Here is a 13,108-nt window from a genome sequence, read left to right on the forward strand (position 1 = left end):
TTGTATTACCTAAATGACGACATAACACGCAAAGCTTTGGGAAATACACGTTTTAACTACTATTGTTTTGGCCGATCCGAGATCGCTTAAGGGTATATAATTACGACGGGATGTACAAGTGACGCAGTGGGCGTGGCTCAAATACTGACGCCCTGTCGGTTGTTGTCATGATTAAACGCCCTGGCGGTTGTTGCCATCCACGTGTAGCGACCTATAACCTAGCCTCCACCAGGCCTTCCGTAGGGGATTATGGACAGTAGAATTCGCCATAACCATGGTGCATAATTGGCCGGGAGAGTCCGTCGGTCTGAAGTGAGTCATTTTTACCTAACTGCCCGGGCAAATGAAACCCCATAAGCCCCCCTCTCACTGGACCCGCGGCACGCTGGCGGCGTCGCTGCGTCCTGAACTGGATTTGTGTTACCCTTGACTTTATAATGGGACTATCATTCAAAACGTATAAGTATGACCAAAAAGACAACAAAACACACAAAGCTTAAAAAGATTCACTTTTTGTCGATGAAATTCGTTGTCTGCTTTGTCAATTCGATGGGCCGCAGCGACGCAGCCAGAGTGCCGCGGGTCCAGTGAGAGGGGGGCTATAGTGACCAAACTACCGCGGTAAATTATTCTTTCTGCTCGGCTAAATTTCACAATTTTTCATCCAGCGTGCAATTGTTTGTGAGGTGGAGACTACCTATAGCAATACATAATGAAGAACCTTATTGCTCTGGCGACACTTATACACAGTACAACGCATGGCAACAACTATCAAAACATAATACAAGTAGACGTATAGAATATAATTTGACATCCTAATTGCTAATACAAGGGCTACGTTGAGGCAAATTTATTACGATCATGCTACATACTAATATGATCAGCCTTACGGTAGCGAGTATGGGACATTATTACAACTAGAACAGTCGTGAATGTGTCTTTACAAGACCCTTCTGACGGATAGGATTGTTTGTTTGTTTGTTTCGCACAACCTTTAGGCGTAACACGCCAGTTTTGTACAGTACGTGCAAGCTCCGGGATCCGTAAGACCAAGGAGGATTAAATCTGACTGTAATGTTTGATCGACTCACACCGCAATGCCGACCCGATAAGTGTAGTGGGTTCTTCAATGTGCTCAGGGTGTGACTCAAACTCAGGACCTCCTGCTTTACATTCCATCCGAGATGACGTCCCTAACCGACGCTATGTACTCAGTTTCACCTGAGCCGAGTGAGGACATTGTTGAAAAGGGCACACCAAGGTTTCGAACCCAAAACCTCTAGATTCTGAAGTCAACAATAACCACAACTCGGACCACCTTTGCCTCTCGTGATTTCTCACGAGCCAGAAAAACCGTCGAACAAATGTGTCTCCGGCTTAGCGTGACTTGGCACATTTGAACACTTGGCGCATTTCGTCCCCATATACCCTGGGCGCCAGACTAGTACCGGGTCGCTAGCGATTTCCTTCGGTGGCACAAGAACAGTCAGCCCGCCCGGTCTTAATCAGCGCTCCGGGGAGTTGAGCCCGTGGGAGTGAACCGCGCCCCTTTTTGGTAGGGCCGGTAGGGCTAGAAATCCCCCGGTGCGCTAATTAGGGTTCTGCGGGCTGGAGTCTCTGTGCCGCCGAAGGAACTGACTACAAGGTACCAGCTAAAGGGAACCGACTAAAAGGCCCGATAAACAGTCTGGAACCCAGGGCAGTCCCCATACTGCTTTTCAACCATCCCAATCACCCTTGCCAAAATAGCAGTACTTAAGATGCGTCGCAGCCCTGCATCTTAAGTATTGGGAATCGCGGTAACAGACAGACAGACAGATAGACAGACAGACAGACAGACAGACAGACAGACAGACAGACAGACAGACAGAGACAGACAGACAGACAGACAGACAGACACTGACACAGACAGACAGACACTGACACAGACAGACACAGACAGACAGACAGAAAGACAAGAAAGAATGCTTCACTCAATTGGTTAAAGTAGATATCCCCACCTTGCGTACTTAGTAATTACTGCAGAAAAGTTTACTAACAGTAGTATTCTTATGGCTGATGTAAAGAGAGTAGTGTTGATTTAATCTATGCTATGATTATCAATTATTGAAAAATAGAATTATTATAGTCACACAAATGATAATGAAAATATGCAGACAACAAAACCGTTTGATTTCACCAAGGATATTACATGTATATAATGTTCTTAATGTCACGTAAAGGGCAGTTTGATTTTGAACGGCCGCTTCTAGTCTCCAAGCAGACCTACGGGTTGCAAAGACCGTATCCAACTGGCAGAACCCTTGGGTTGCTATTATAAAAACTCCTTCTGCCAGTTGGATACGGTCTTCGCAACCCGTAGGTCTGCTTGGAGACTAGGCCGCTTCCACTGAGTAGATTATACGGACGGATGCTTGCTTGTACAATATTTGCATGCTGGTCAATATTTGTTTTAATGTGATAGCAACCTTATACTGTCAACAAAGCGAGTCCCGTGTTTTTGCTGGCTCAAAGGTTCTAAGGTAACCTTTGGTCAACGAGACTCACCGCACTGTACTTAACACAGTTTCTAACAAAGGGAACAAACCACACCAGACTCCACCATGACCACTGCGGAGGAAAACTACGCGCCACCCTGCCTTAAAAAACCTGCCCTACCGGTGCGCTGCCCGGAGGTTTACCTCAACCCGCCGGCACAGCCGAGGGACAAGAAGCCTGGACAGCTCAGCAAGGCGCAAGTCGAGCAGTTCTTCAGAGACGTATGTTTGTTGTTTTTCACCCGAGATTACCTCTATCAGTTGGTATAACTACTGTAAATGCACAAATTTTGAGTTCGCGGGGATTTTGAGTTCGCGTTTGAAACAAAAGTAGTGCTACAGTCACACAATTGAACGTCTTTTCTTTGTGGTTTTAAGTTCACGGTAAAGAATTCGCGCGCGCGTGTGTGTGTTTGCGTGTGTGTTGAAACCTCGTTTGCCGCGGGGTCATCTCAGGACAAACGTTCTGTGCTGCCTTTTGTAACCCCAAGGGGCCATCTGCATAGAAAAATGGTCGTTGAGGAAAGTGTTATTTCAGGGGGTGGTTACTCATATGTATGAATAACCAGATTGTTACCTTCGCTCTGCTTGTGTTTGTGTGTGTGTGTGTGAGTGTGTGTGTGTGTATGCGTGTGTGTGTGAGTGTGTGTGTGCGTGTGAGTGTGTGTGTGTGTGTGTGTGTGTGTGTGTGTATGCGTGTGTGTGTGTGTGTGTGTTTGTGTGTGTGTGCGTGTTTGTGTGCATGTGTGTGTCTGTGTATGTCTGTTTGTGTTTGTGTGTATCTGTGCGTGTGTGTGTGTGTGTGTGTGTGTGTGTGTGTGTGTGTGTGTGTGTGTGTGTGTGTGTGTGTGTGTGAGTGTGCGTGTCTGCGTATTTGTTTCTGCATGTGTTTATGTATGTGTGTGTGTATTTCAGTATACTCTTCCAAAGACCGCATATCCTGCCATCTCTGTTATCTCCCGTGTTAGGGGTACGTGGTGGTGGATGAGTTCTTCCAGCCGGAGGAACTCCAGCCCGTGCGTGAGGCGGTGGCCGAGCGTGTGGACCACCTGGCAGAGACCCTGCACCGGGCAGGCAAGATTAAAGGTCGGGAAACAAAATAATATTATATTGCACGAAACGAGTTGTTTGTTCAGACCACTAAAATCTATCCGAAATTCTCTAAGCTTACAGACAAAGAAAAGACTATTCTTCTTTTAACTACCAAAAACCCAAAAATTATAGAAAAGGTGGGACATTTCCTCTTCCATTGTTTACAAAAGAGAAGTCAAACCATTCACTAGTTATAGACAATTACGTTTGCATAGTCCAGTCTAGTCGCTTTTGTACCTATTTTTTTATGTATGTTGTTTGCAATTAGCCTTCGGGCACAAATTTGCAATAAACTTATTATTAGTATTCAAGTGGAGTACTGTATATCCATTTAATATTGCGGTTGGTAATTTTAGCGGTTGAGAGGAAATTCATGACATTTATGACATTTACTTCATGGCATTTAATTTTAGCAGTGGGAAGAAACAGTCTGAAATGTTAGTAATCAATAGTTGCGATGATGACATTTTGAGGAACAAAGTGTTGAATACATTTTGAACACACCATTGTACACATTTTTGAACACATTAATGACACATTATTGACACACTTCATTGAACACATCATTGAGCACGTTATTGACACACATCGTTGAACACGTTATTGAACACATTATTGAACACACTATTGACACACTTAATTGAACACATCATTGAACACAATATTGACACACTTCATTGAACACATTATTAAACACATTATTGAACACCTTATTGACACACTTCATTCAGCACATTAATGACACACTTCATTGAACACGTTATTGAATACTCCATTGAACACATTATTGACACACATCGTTGAACACTTCATTGAACACATTATTGACACACATCGTTGATCACATTATTGAACACATTATTGAACAAACAGACAAGCACGAGGAGGCCGGCCTGTTCCAGAGACTGACGCTGCTGGATAAGGAGTTTCCAGGCGCAGCGATCGTCCTGGTCAAATCTCGGAGGAACATGCCCAAGGTGGGAGTCTAGGAGTATTTCTTGTTTAATAACCTCCATAGCAGGCTCCTGGGCCTTGGGGGGGGGGGCTTGTCATATCCTTTTTGCATTGACCTTTTTTGTACTGGGTCGTTTGTGCAGCCAGCCAGTAACCATCAGGCCCGGTATCTTGTATATCAGTCAATCCTTTATTTTTCTTCGCTGTATATATATACTGACCAATGCCAAGGCAAAACAGCACCTGGCGTCAGCTGAGCTACAGCAGCGTCACAACTTTTGAAGCTGAGAGAATAGCAGCCGCTGAGGCCAAGAGTAGGGCCAGCAAAGCTCGGCTACAGCAGAACTGATGAACTCATGTAGACTTGCCATACTCTCTCGAGTGGCTATCAACACTGCACTGTCACTTCACTTAGTCAATATCACTGTACTGATCATCTTTATTCATCACATGTATTTACGATTAGCCTTCGGGCATGTACTGTATTTGGAAATATACGAATCAGTATTTTCAACAGGCGTTCCGTGATCTGTGGTCTCACGAACGTCTCCTGAACGCCGTAGAGCAGCTGATCGGACCTGACATAGCCGGGCATCAGGTCTGGAACCTCCGGACCAAGGTACGTCTTGTTGGCTGTTTCTTCGCTTCCGAAGATCACCGGGAAGGTTGTCCTCCTCTGCAGGCTCTCATGTGGCTGTGTAGCCCAATCCTGGATCTGCACGCTCTGCTGCAGGCCGGGCATGTAAAGCCCTGTGTAGGTGGTGACTGGGCAGCTGCAGCTTTCCTGCGGCTTCTTATCTCTTCGGCGGTCTCTCTTCGAGCTGCTTCAAATCTTTCAGCTCCTCTTTTGGACTGCTCTCTCTAGGCGTTTCAGTCATTTGCAATGTATGTCTCTAAGCACCTCTACAATTCCGACTTAGTCTTTGTAGTTTAAACGTTGATGTGCTACAAAGAGGGCTACCATGCAATAGAGTGATGAAATTGTAACGACTTCTTTCTTGTACGTCGATGGAGGTTAGATATCCAGGTAATAAGATTTCACCCAATTGGACCACCGAATTGCTCTTACTTATTGTTATTGTATTTGTCTATGTAAGTTGTAATTTTTATTTTCAGAGGTGATGTTGGATATAAGCTACTGCTAGAGTGCACCACCTCTGTGTCCTGTGTATTCTTCTGTTGTTTAATAAAAAAGAAATTTAAAAAGATTTCACAAGAGTTACATAAGCAACTGGATAGATTTTGTAAACGGTCAGACGTTTCAGATAGCATCCACTACATTACATCACTTTGACTAGGGTCTTAAAGTGACTGGCCATGGGTCTTAGTCACTGGCGAAAGATAGTGGATGCTTCCTGTTTAAAAGATTTACCCAGTTGCTTGAGTAACTTTGTATTGTCACTTCTATGTTACCTTCCACTTACAAGCATGCATCCTCTTCTAAAGTCTTAGTCAAACAGTATCACAATACCACAATGTCATTTCATGTCAAACCTCCGCAAATGTCGTCCTTGTTGTTCTTCAAGACACCGACGAATGAGGCGCTGACGGTCCCGTGGCATCAAGGTATAATTATAACTAGCCTGGGTGCTATCCTATTTCTACCGGGGCTCCTGCATCCGCTACCCTAGGGTAGCGAGTATACATTTTTAGGGTAGCGAGTGTAGGAGCCCCGGTAGAAATAGGATGGCACCTGCACCCAGGCTAAATTATAACACCACTTTGAGCTGTTTACTATTATTGTTTTCAACGTATAAAGCCTATTATATAATTACTTCGTGGACGTCCAATGAAATGTGCCCAATAATCATCAATGTTTGGAGCATAATGCTTAGATAAGGACAGGAGTAGTTAATGGCAAATGTGAGACTGAGACTTATTCGTTATTTGCTTTGACTGGCATTGATCTTATTGCACAGTTGACTGTTGATTTGGCAAGCCACGCCAAGCCAAGCTTAGACAATTTTCTATCTTTGTTACATCTCTTACTCCCCCCTCCCCAAAGACTGGGTTGGATATACGTATTCAAATCCCTACTAGATGAGCAGTGATGTTGTAATCTGGGCACTTTTTTATGTGACCTGCTCGCATAAGCAGGCCTGGTGCTTGTTGCATTAATTTACAAGCATATTAAGTTTGGTATCATGGGAAAGAAAATCACACAAGCTTTGTAATGATATATAAATCATTGAAATTGATCAAGAAACAATGGAGATATGATCGACCAAAGTTAAGTTTCCAAACTTTTTGTGCGTAGTTTAGATGAGCAGTGATGTTGTTTCTATTGATGAACATTTGGAGTTTCCCTTGCTGATGATTCTGTTGCCCAGACAACGCGTACCTGCTGCCCGAGTGCCTCGGTACCCTGCAGCCGACAGCCTGGATCCCGCTGTTGGACGCCACGGTGAGGAACGGCTGTATGCAGGTCAGTAGACTAATCTCCAAGCGGATCTTCCGGTAGCAAAATCTCAACGTATGTCCTCCCGTGGCCCGTGAACACCGTGTTGGCAGGCAGTTACGATTTTCCACCGGAATATCTGCGTTGGAGATTACGGTAGACCACCATTTGCATGGGGTCGTGTGGCGTAACGGCAGGGTGCTCGGCCCAGAACCATGCGGTCCCGGGTTCGAATCTCTGTACGTCCTTAATTTTCTGGTCTGTCAAAAAGCGAAGTAAAAGAAAAAAAAAACTTGCGTATGTTGCACAATCTCTCGCCAATGAGCCAAGGATTTTCTCCAGTCATAACCAACAACCAGGCAGTACCCAGTCTTACAATGTTAGCACATATACATAATCAACAGGATTAGGATGTTCCAAGTTATCCTGACTTCGAGGTATTGCCCATCAAGCTTCTATTGGAAAGACCGCCAGTAGCGTGATTTATTCAGGCTAGAGTTCCACTGATCAACAACATTTCCATAACGATTCAGAAAATTTGATTTTATTTGATTTTGATTTTATTAGAATTTAAATGACTGTGTATTTCTGTTATATTGTATCTGACCCTTACCTCTTCCCTCATGACCTCAATGAAAAGCGGCCTGCGTGCCGATTTGAGCTTATCATGAATAAACAAAGGTTCAAACAAACAAAAAACAAACAAAATGGTGCAATACACGTGGAACACAGACAGCTATTGCTGGTGTCGTGACCCACACATGATATACCCGTTTCACACCTGGGTGGGGTGATGATAGGCGTTTAAAGTGCCTTTCCCAATGGCACAATCTATCTATCTATATATAGTCCTGGCCAAAACCCGGCTGGGGTGTCGCGCCCAGGGTGCACGCTTAAGGCGGCCGATGGTGGTGGTGCTCCACAAAAAAAAAGTGCAAAATTTAAACTAAACTAACAGTAATTAACATGAACAATATGATTAGTTGTCACAAATTACATATTGAAACAGGAAGGCACAACCACACGCTTCTAGAACATAGAATTTGCCAATTTTGTGAGTTAAATCAAATAGAAGATGAGCGGCACTTCATTTTAGATTGTAAACTTTGTGATATAGAAAGAAATGTATTAATGAGAAATTCCCATACTTTGAATATTTAAACGCAACGGATAAATTCGTATTTTTGTTGCGTCTAGATAACCCTTGTATAAGAAACATGATCTGTTCATACATCTACACATGTACAAAGAAGCGAGAAGAAGTTGACTTTACTAGATTAGCTTAGCTTATCCCTTTCTTCTACCATGTATGTTTACACAATGTACTGTACATATTTCACTGTATATGTCACTTAGATGTTAGTTAGGTTTGTGTTAAACGACCTGTATCTAGCCCCTCGTGGCACGAACATACAATAAAGGTCTTCAATCTCAATCTCAATATAGAGAAAAAAAGTGCAGTGAGGGCTGCCTTAGTTATTGTATGTAGATGGCACAAGATGATCTGAATGCTCGGGGATGTGACAAACTCTGGTGTATCTCCATTTGGTGGTTACAAAGCTACTACGCAGGGCAAAGAACATTTCTTGGACACAACCCGGTTCCCCCAAAACAATTTATGGAAGTCTTCCACGGTTGTCTCAAAAGCTCACCCACTGTCGTGTAACATTTAATGGACACTGCTTTCGAGCCAAACGGCAAATAGTTTCGGACATCCTTCTATGGAAACCAAGAGGCCAAGTGCACTGCAGAAGTTTGACTTTTACCGATAGTTTAGTCAGGGACACTGAGATTGCATATGAACACTTAGGACAAATGATGTTGGACAGGGCAATATGGAATGATGTATGGACTTATTTAGTCCCGGCCGATGGCAGATAGATGATGATGATGTTTACATACATGTAGGTGCTTAAGGGCGGACACAGGAAGGGAGTCACCGCAACACACACCTGCTGCGCCGGAGGGACTTGGTACGTCGAGGTTTCGGAAAAGGAGATGGAGAAAACCTTAGGTAAATCCTCGCTTAAAGGGAACCAAAGCAATATCAAATCTTTATTGCAGTGACATTTACTAACACTGTCTAGCACACTTGTAGCGTCATACTTAAAGCATTTTAAAACAGTGCAATAGCATGCCATACGATGAAGTCATATTTTTGCATCATGGACGTCGCTATACATTGTGATAGTGTTGTTTGAACTAATCATGTATAGAAATGACTAGATAAATTGACCTTCAAAATCCGATTTTCGGGCCCTAATATTGCTTGGGTTGCCTTTATGTCCGCAGTAGAATATACCCACGAAAAACACAACAAAGTTCTTGGTGTATAGCCAGTATATAACCACCTGCTAACGTTTCGGTGACCATCTGCCACCTTACCCATTGCAATGACTATTACTCCGTCACGTTTGGGAAAACGTCATCGCCATTTTTGTAATATTTGTGCAGGCTGCGACATGAAGAAGGACCTGGTGACCTGTGAGGTTCCATATGGGGGCGTCCTCTTCCTCAACAACTGTGTTCCCCATCGCAGGTAATACCCCCTTTCCTAGCCTCCACCAGGCCTTCCTAATGGATTATGGATAGGCCTAATACAATTCAAATATGTTCATCAATGACATTAGCTTTAACCACTAATGAGACTTTGGGTCTCTCGTCATTATTTAAAAAAAATCTATTAATTCAATCAGTCATTCAATGATTCATTCATTCCCAGTCAGTAGAACTGCTCTGATGGTATCCAGCGGCAGGAAAATAACAAACCGCCAGGGGTCGTGTTTTTGTACAGAAAGCATTCTTTCCATCTCACTCATTCAGTCGTTCGTTGATGAGGGTTAGACATCCAGGTAATAAGATACGCCAATAAGAATTACTCAAGCAACTGAATAAGATTTTGAAACAGTCAGACGTTTCAGATAGCATCCGCTATCTTTCGTCAGTGACTGAAGAAGGATCTGGTAGAACTCTAGGTTTTATACCAAAACTCCGAATAGTTATGCTAATGAAGTAAACACAATTTCAGATGGTTCAATAGGATATTAAGTTAAGACAAGGTTGCATTCATCCGTTCCTCTTCCCAGCCTGGACAAGTACTCATCGATCAGACGAGATCCGGTGGCAGGACCCGAACCGTTAGGGGGCGTCTTTGTGCAAAAAAAGCATTCTTCCTATCTCATTCATTCTTTCACTCATTCCATCACCATACATTCATTCCTCTTCTCAGTCTTGAGAACTACTCAGACGAGATCCGATGGAGCCTGGACCTGCACTGGCAGGACCCGAAAAAAAGCGCCAGGGGGCGTTTTTGTGTGAGAATTTCAAGCTATCTCATTAAACCATTCATTCATTCAATCATTCAATCCTGTTAGCAGCATGGAGAACTACTCAGACGAGATCCAGTGGAGTCTGGACGCTGGCAGGGCCCAAACAGGGCGTCTTTGTGTAAAGGAAGTATTATTGGTATCTGGTTCATTCATTCACTTGTTCATCCATCCATCCATCCATCCATCCATTCATTCATTCATTCCTCTTCCCAGTCTGGAGAACTACTCTGACGAGATCCGGTGGAGTCTGGACCTCCGCTGGCAGGACCCGAACAAACCATCCGGCTTCTGGGGAGACAAGGATTTAGTCCTGATGAGGACAGCAAAGGATCCTGGGTACAAGCCGAGATGGGGAGAGTTCTTAAATGAAGAGGCGCAGGTGGAGGATGGAAAAGTAAGAATCAAGGGGTTAAATATTCTTGTCTGTGCTTGTTTTATATCTTTACAAAACGATGTATTTTTCCGTTAAAGAAACGATGTACACCCCGTGTATTCTTCAAAACAGTTGTGAAATCTACTTCACCCCAAATGACGTCTTTAATTTGACGTGCGAATTTCTCTCTCCCTCAGTCTCTCCCTAAGTCTCTCCCTCAGTCTCTCTCTTTCCCTCCCTCCCTCCCTCTCTCCTTCTCTCTCTCTCTACATCTATCTATCTATCTTTCCCTCCCCCTCTCTCTCCTCAGTCCTATCTCAGGCCCTTTTGTGTTTTTTCAAGTCCCGACTTCAGGTTTCCTGCTGTGTTGAGACAAATCTAAACACAGTTCATCCATTACAGGACAATTCCGCAGATTTGGAGGAAGATTTGGAGCCTTCTATCCAGGGTCCATGGATGCTGCGCTGGGAAATCGTGCACCACAATAGGCACACCAGAGCGCTCAAGTCCTGAAACGTCTGGTTTGCTGGCCGGTTTCTACTCCTTACTACACACTGAGTATACATGGATGACATCTGCGCACGCATCAATTTCACCCGTTTAAAAGAAGTTTGCGACCATACTGCAAAATCATACAAAGGAGCTGGAAAATGAGCAAATTGTTCCGTGAATTTCAACAAACATTTCGGACAACGGATGCTACTATCGTAGAATGCTAGATTGCTTAATGTTAGAATGTGAAATGTAAGATTTGTGTTGTTCGCGCAAAATTATTTTTGTGCAAGTAATGTGTTGCCATCTGTATCAATACAAGTAAGCTGAACATGTTATAAGCTACAAATTAAGCTACTTTCGTATCAAGGTCGCTAACTACACTCCCTTGCCAGCTATCTCCTCTGGCATGTTATCTGTCTAATTTCTACTATTCTACCAGCGACCTATGCAGCCTAGTAGAAGATAACAAGTTACTTGCTGTGACCTAAGTAGTAAATTTATGTGAAGGTTAAAAGCTACATCAGTACAGCCTATCTTTCCAGAGAGAAACTGCGGGAACGAAACGGACAGACCAAAATTCTATCTTGGTATACTTGAACAGGTGATAAAATGTGCATGCCCTCAACACATCGATCACAAAAAGACATCTTAGATTACATATGTATATGACAGGCATTGGATTTACATCTACCGTTAGAAATGTTAATACATGCATGTAGATAAAGATCATGCATCCAATCGAATCGTGTAAAAAATAATGAAGGACAAATCTGCAAATGACCAGGTCTGGATGTATTGTTATCTTATTCTATATACTTACATAAAGACATTGCGCTGGCTAATCACAATGTGTGTTTTGCATGCCATGGTTGAAATAGCACTGATGAATAGTTATGATATTGTAAATTGTAACTTCTATGTAAAGATGTGATGGTGATTTGGTTTAGGATTAAACTGTTCATAACAAAGATAAACTACTAACATTGAACCTCATTGAACAACATATGGTGCAGACCTGTGTGATCTGCCTGGAGCATTCGCAAAGTACTGATCAAATTTTAACTATAAGAGACTTTCCATGATAACTATGTATCATTAGATTTGAAAACTGTCACCCATATTTTAGCGTCTTCTCCAGCAAGTAATGATACTCGATATTTTTTCTAGAAATCATCTACCTCACATAAAACTATAATGCATATAGGTCAACGGAAAGAGTCACTAGAGGTACGTATCATGCTCCACTAACAAGCTGTCTGTAATGTTTTGAAAAATTGTCATAAATGCCTGTATCTTCAAATATAATGTGAATTGAATTCGGATGGGCAAAACCTATTTCTTTGGGCTAAGAATGTTTTGTTGCCATGGGAACCAGGGCAGGATAAGGAAAGGTTGCCAAGAAAACCTTGTCACATGGGATAGGTAGCAACGTGACGGATTATTGTGTAACACGGTGAGCAAAGTCTCACTGGTTTAGCTGAGAAAAATAAGATTGTTTACTTATTTACTGTCTCTCAAATGGATCTTCGACCTCGCTCTATTCTTTCTAATTTGTCTTCTTTGTACTTGAAAGCGTTCTCTTGGGGTTTCTGTTGGTTAGTCCAAGGAGGTTTTATATAGACCTCCTTGGTTAGTCCTGGCTCGGATTAGTGAAAGAAAGGACGCCACAGTAATGAGGTCGATATGATAATTTAGACGTACCGAAATTCCTGAAGAGCTACCGGGTGCCTTCGGGTTGTGGAGTAAATCATTAGTTGAAGAGTAATCAGTCGATGTGTAATCTGCTGTCTGGGGTGAAACCTGTCCAGTGATCAGGGACACTCATGCAGCGTCAGCGTAAAGAACACGTGAAAGACAAAATGTCACAGAATGACAGAGGTAAGTCAAACGCGCATCTTAAACTTAAACGTGTGTCTTAACATATTGACAA

General features: G+C 43.0%; 1 protein-coding gene across 1 annotated transcript; it reads left to right on the forward strand.

Moving 5' to 3' along the window:
• The first annotated feature begins 2,479 nt into the window (after positions 1–2,479).
• On the forward strand, positions 2,480–12,494 carry LOC136448617 (phytanoyl-CoA dioxygenase domain-containing protein 1-like). Its single transcript, XM_066448255.1, has 10 exons — positions 2,480–2,759; positions 3,506–3,623; positions 4,503–4,606; positions 5,101–5,202; positions 6,110–6,149; positions 6,914–7,008; positions 8,890–8,995; positions 9,436–9,520; positions 10,524–10,704; positions 11,086–12,494. The coding sequence occupies exons 1-10, from the start codon at positions 2,604–2,606 to the stop codon at positions 11,194–11,196; spliced, it is 1,098 nt and encodes a 365-aa protein (XP_066304352.1). The 5' UTR covers positions 2,480–2,603; the 3' UTR covers positions 11,197–12,494.
• Positions 12,495–13,108: the final 614 nt, after the last annotated feature.

Source organism: Branchiostoma lanceolatum, chromosome 14, assembly GCF_035083965.1.
Source record: "Branchiostoma lanceolatum isolate klBraLanc5 chromosome 14, klBraLanc5.hap2, whole genome shotgun sequence".
Lineage (NCBI taxonomy): Eukaryota > Metazoa > Chordata > Leptocardii > Amphioxiformes > Branchiostomatidae > Branchiostoma > Branchiostoma lanceolatum.